We start from the raw sequence: 5,975 nt of genomic DNA, 5'->3' as shown, positions 1-5,975 counted from the left end.
TCACTGCCGGCAACATGCTTCAGCTCGGACAACCCACATCTCGGTGCATTACTCGTAAAGGACTACGCAGAGCTGCGTGTAGTCACGTCTTCCCCTTCACTCAGTACACAGTTAAGCCCTAACCACTACAGAGCCCGGTCCTGCCAGTCTAGGACCGTAACTTGCTGCGGTCAAGGCTGAACCAGAGACGAATTGCCCAGTTCGCATTAGAACTCGTTTTTACAGTAACAGTTTAATATTTGACCAATTTGAAGCCTCCAGGCAGCCTGCACTTGGGCCCATCAGTCTATAGCACGGATTATCACCTCCACCGCTAGCCAGGACACGTCATCCCCTCCCCAGGAGGGACACGTTACCCTACCAGCAAGCGCTAAACTGTCCTGCGAAGCTCCCGCTCCAGTTGGGAGCCCATTTATAGCTTCCAAGCAGTTCGCAGCACCCTCCTTAGTTTTACATTGCCAGGTTGAGAAGAAGCCGCGGAAAGGCTGCGTGCCAGCTGCCCGAGCGGCTGATGCTTAATGTCAAGGGCAGAGCTGGTTTCATACCCAGGTCAGACACAGGCAAGCAGCTCCTTCCCAGTTTAGCCAGCCTGATTTACTCAGAAAACAACCTTGCCACCCCATGAAGACTTCACTCCGACTCCTGGAGTGGGACTACTGTACTGTACTCCTCACCGCGAAAACATCCGCATGTCTTAAGCGAGCCGGCACAGGGGAAAACGGCACCGGCCAAGCAGTTTGGGTCCTAGGGTTTTGATGAGGGGTTTTCTACTTCATTTGTTCAGATCGGTGACCGACAGCCTCAATTTTGGGAGGCAGGATGTGGGGTGGGGAGTAAGGAAAGAATTGGAAGGTACCGTACCTCCCCTTCAGACTTCACACCAACCACTTTGCCATTTTCTATCACAATCTCTTCGATGGGCTTGTTCAGCATGTAGGTGCCTCCATATATAGCGCTTAGCCTGCAAGAGTAAAGCCACTTCAGCATGTTCCACAGGTGCGCGTTCGGTTTTTCACAGCCCTTCCAGCCCCTCGTTTCTGTTCCACTTGGACAAACCACACGTTAGACTTAAACCTCTTCAAAATACGCTGCTGAAACACCTAGGCAGCAGATGGTGTCTGCTGTTCCTTCCGCGAGGTATCAGCTGGTATTTGGAGCAAGTTATAGGTGCAATTACATCCAGCTAGAAAGAATCTACTTGGTGCAAGCCAGACAGTCCTACGGTGTAAGAGCTGCAGGCTACGCCACATGGGCAAATCCGACTTCTCGGATAGACCACATGCTGCAAACGGTTCTCTCTGAGCAAACCCAGAACTACCACCCCTAACAGGAATCGCGGTAAACAAGCCCGGAAAGAAGCAGTCTCACATGACGGCATCGCTTCTTGATTAAGACAGCGAGAGAACCGTCAACGACCGCAGTGTTTTTATGCGGCATCGCATTCTGGAAGCCCGAGCACTGACTCCACACGTCTGATCCCCCACCAGGTACCGCAGCAGGGTTGAGAAAACGCTGGAGTCCAAAACCAAGTTCTCACCTTGCAAATCCCTGGGGCAGCTCTCCAAGGCCGTAGAGGGGATAAAGGTACGGGCTTTTACCGTATCTAGCCAGCGACTCACTGTAGAGCTTAATCCTGTTGATCGTTTCTTGGCATGGTTGATCTAGATAGCTGGAGGGGCAGTTACACGATTTGCAACGTTTCACAAACCAAGACTTACAGCAGAATACACTCGGAGAGCAAAACGTTTACTTCCCATGAAGTTTCCTTCCCCACCCTCCAGCTGCTCCCGGCCAGTATTTCCCTGGAATTTCCCTTTTAGAAGCACTTAGTGTCACAGGGGGTTTTATTCAGGAAGGAGACAGAATCATGGAATCGTTAAGGTTGGAAGAGACCTCCAAGATCATCGAGTCCAACCGTCAACCCAACACCCCCATGCCCACTAAACCATGTCCCTCAGCGTCTCATCTACTCGTCTTTTAAATACCTCCAGGGATGGTGACTCCACCACTCCCCTGGGCAGCCTGTTCCAATGTTTAACCACTCTTTCAGTAAAGACATTTGTCCTCACGTCCAATTTCCTCTCGTCCTTTCGCCAGTTACTTGGGAGAAGAGACCGACACCCACCTCGCTACAACCTCCTTTCAGGTAGTTGTAGAGAGCAATGAGGTCTCCCCTCAGCCTCCTTTTCTCCAGGCTAAACAACCCCAGCTCCCTCAGCCGCTCCTCATAAGACTTGTTCTCCAGACCCCTCACCAGCCTCGTTGCCCTTCTCTGGACACGCTCCAGCCCCTCGACGTCCTTCTTGTAGTGAGGGGCCCAAAACTGAACACAGTATTCGAGGTGCGGCCTCACCAGTGCCGAGTACAGGGGCACGATCACTTCCCTGCTCCTGCTGGCCACACTAGTTCTGATACAGGCCAGGATGCCATTGGCCTTCTTGGCCGCCTGGGCACACTGCCGGCTCATGTTCAGCCGGCTGTCGACCAGCACCCCCAGGTCCTTTTCCGCCGGGCAGCTTTCCAGCCACTCTTCCCCAAGCCTGTTAACTTGCTTCATTAATATTAATATGCTTCATTAACCCCAGGAACCCACAAACTTTAAATACCCCATCAGCAGAGGGCCCAGTATTTTAAGACTCATGCAGCACTCAGGGACAGAAGCGCTTTGCGAGACATCCCACCCTCAATTTGCAAGGCCTGTGCTGCAAGCGCCCAGCACCCCAGCCCATTTGGGGGAGCAACTGAACCCACACTTACTCGTCAGTCCTGTAGAGCGCGAGGGCATGGCCCGTGAAGTCTATAACATCCTGCCCCAGGTCAAACTTCTTATACACGTCGCGCATGGTGGTCTTCTTGGGATCAACGCCTTCGAAAGTTCGGGGGTCGTTCTCATCAAAGTTGGCAACGTACACTAGGAATTTCCTGAACCGGCGTTTCTCAAACAAGCCCATTAAGCCTAAAAACAAGGTATTTTGTCAGAACTTACACAGCTGCTAAATGGCTTCTCCATTGCCACAGAGTATCAGAAGCGGGTAAGAACTGACAAGTGTTTTAAACATCACTCAATAACGTGGAGTTCGGCCTTGAGTGCTGACCGAGGCTCTCCATTCAAGCAGGAGAGACACAGCCGTCTGCCAAGCCGGTCCTCACTGGCAACTGTCCTGGGTGCGCCAGACCTCAAGAGGTGGTACAGCCAACTTCCCAAAGGCGTGGCTGGAGGCCGAGCTCCTACGCTACTTTCAGCTGGGGGAAAGCTTAGAGAGCAGTTTCCACTTGGCCCGGCGTAAAGCCTGACCCGAGCTTCCCTAAGCAGAGACCTGCGTTTGGTATCTACCAGGCTTAGCATCACCCAAGCTAAGAGCTTGATGCCCACTAAAGCTAAGAGCTCCCTGAAGCCCCATCAGAGCAAGCGGTGCTGGGCTCTCCTGCAGCCTCGCCAAGGAACTCGCAAGTGCTGTGGGGGTCAACATTTCAAACGCGAGATTGGACAAGGCACCGTTTATACGCTTGAGTTTTCTACAGACTGGAGAAGCGAGACTGGACTTGCTGAAACACAAAGGCAGAGACAGCACCAAAGGCACCTCCTACTTCTGCCAGTATGAGTCTCTTAAGAGACCCCGGTGAGACAGCAATGCGGCCAAATTGGAGGAATGACCGATTGCTTCACAGCAAATGGGAGTGTCTGCCATAAGGAAGGCTCCAACGCACAGACAAGCCGCATACCAGGAGCCCTATTTGCAGGAGTCACTGTATCACGAGATTTTTTCGGAGATGCTACGAAATACATCCCGCATGTGAGGCTAACGGACTGCCCTCTGCCAGCTCCTAACGTATTTCACTACGCTATTACGAGCGATCGGTAGTTTTATCTGAAGAGTGAAATTTAAGTAGACAACAATTAAGATTGCGCCAGGTGCCACGTATCGGAATTAGTCATTCCAATTTGCCTGCTGACAAACACAACAACGTTTTTCACGCACATAATTCCATCCAACAAGGACTCAACGTTAATATTTACGGCAGAGCTGGGAGCGTAAGCCCCAAATGTAACCTCCTGAGGAAGTAAAATACTGCCAAATTCTCACCAGATGGGCCATAGAACAGGCAGCTTGACCGGCTCCATCTGAAAGCTCCAAGAAAATGGTAACTCAGAGCTCAGGAAGCCCAAGACTCCTTGGGGTGTTTGAAGTCAAATGAGATGCAGAAGACTCCTATGCTAAGCGCAGCTTGTTACTGAGACGGAGTCTACACACAGCACCACGTGAGGAGCGTCAAGATTTCTTTTCTACACGAGCACAGAATATCCTCAGACGTGGGTGGCAGAGACCCGTCTTGCTTTTGTTTAGAGACGGTAGCCTCAGGAGGAAACAAAGCAAGGTGCAACTACTCACTGGATGCCAAGGCTTCTGCCTCAGTGGAAGGAACTTTGTAGATCTTTCCTCCCTTGTAGACGAAGCTTCCCTCGATCACCTTGAAGTCTAAGTAGCGAGTGACTTCTGTGTAGAGCAGCATCTTTACCAACTGACCTGGAAAGGAGGTTTGGCACAAGTCAACCAGCTGGTCTGTAGCCAGAAGCCAAGAGGAGGACAGTGCTTCTCACAAGGCAGGCAGTTCTTCCAACACAGCAAACCCTTCAACGGCAGCACCACGTTCAACCCACACAGCTCTTACAGCTTTGTGTAACATACAGGTTGTGGCAGATACTCACTAGCGCATTATGAGGCGGTTTTAAGGCTTCTTACAGGCAATTAACAGCTTCCTCGTCACTCCCGCGGTTTCCAGGAGTCCTCTGAGTAAAGGCCATCCCTCAGCATGTTTCCCCCTTCGCTTCCCCACCCGCTGTCACATCCCCAGAGGGATGCTGTCCCTTCAAAACGCACCACAATGCCTATGCAAGCTGAAACTAAGCCGAGACTAGAGTAACCAAAACTTGACTGGAATCTATCAAGTCTTCCACCGCGCTAACCTTGAGCGAGGCTGGCACTACACAATACATCTATCCCCTCCTGCTTCGGGGACAAGAGATTCCAGTAGCAAGCAGTTGGTTTTTGGCAAAATGAGTTGCCCCTGAGCTTGTTTGCATTGATAATCACTTCACCGATAGTGGATGTGGTCCAGAAGACCTGTCCCAGTACTGGAACACACAGATTAAAGAATGAGGATTTGTAGCATCAATAAGGGATGACAGAGTCTGCAAGCCGTAAAATAGGAACAAAGGGGATTAACAGTCACCATGGAATCAACCGTTTCTTCCTAAGCCATGGAAGAATAACAATGCACAAATTCATGGCATTAACTCTGGCTAGAAACGCAAACACTTTAAGAGAGGATGTTGGAAAACGGACGTTCAAACCTTCCAGACATGCCACTGCTGCACGCTCCAAGCTGGAGCCATCTTCCGAGTTCGAGAGGTCCACAGGCGAATCGAGTCACAGAGCAGAAGCTGTGGTGCTTCTGGCATAAGCGCGTGCAGATCAGCTCGAGTGAGCTTTCCGCAGCTCTTTGATTAATGCTTCAACAAGTTCACGAAGAGCTAGCTGAAGGGCTGTTTATTCAATTACAGCACTGAACGCTAACCCAGGCTAAGCTTACGAGGCAGATTTGGGAGCTCAGTATCACTTACCGTTAGCCATAAGGAATTTTGGAATTAGGTCCACGTTCCAGTCTCTTCCTCGCCCCATAGATTCTGGTGGAGTTCCTGGTAGATTAAACCTTTTGTAGAGCTTCGGAGAGAATACAAAACTTATTATAGCAGAGGAAATATCTCTGGGTATAATTTCTCCCACACATGTACACACTTTCCACCCCCACATCTCCCCAGCTGAACATAAGCTCTTCACAGCAAGCTTCTGGCCAGCGTTTCAGCTTGAATTTGACTTTTGATGCAATACACAAAGCACATCCAGTAAATTCTTACAGTAAGAATCAGGCAGCATTATTCTGCTCATCCAGTCTTCCTTCCTCCAAGGCTTAAA

At 50.6% G+C, this 5,975-nt stretch overlaps 1 protein-coding gene across 1 annotated transcript in view; it reads right to left on the bottom strand.

The window, feature by feature from the left end:
* Positions 1-5,975, bottom strand: part of GDI2 (GDP dissociation inhibitor 2) — a 9,562-nt gene that overhangs the window by 2,851 nt on the left and 736 nt on the right. The window contains exons 2-6 of the mRNA XM_009331009.1: positions 5,624-5,723; positions 4,392-4,526; positions 2,758-2,956; positions 1,538-1,669; positions 862-961 (exon numbers count right to left, since the gene is read on the bottom strand). Coding sequence (XP_009329284.1) covers positions 862-961; positions 1,538-1,669; positions 2,758-2,956; positions 4,392-4,526; positions 5,624-5,723 — 666 coding nt within the window. The remainder of the gene's footprint in view (positions 1-861; positions 962-1,537; positions 1,670-2,757; positions 2,957-4,391; positions 4,527-5,623; positions 5,724-5,975) is intronic.

Source organism: Pygoscelis adeliae, unplaced genomic scaffold (assembly GCF_000699105.1).
Source record: "Pygoscelis adeliae isolate BGI_AS28 unplaced genomic scaffold, ASM69910v1 Scaffold129, whole genome shotgun sequence".
In the NCBI taxonomy this organism is placed as follows: domain Eukaryota; kingdom Metazoa; phylum Chordata; class Aves; order Sphenisciformes; family Spheniscidae; genus Pygoscelis; species Pygoscelis adeliae.
Note: the sequence above shows the minus strand (reverse complement) of the source record. Positions and strands in the feature narration are given on the sequence as shown.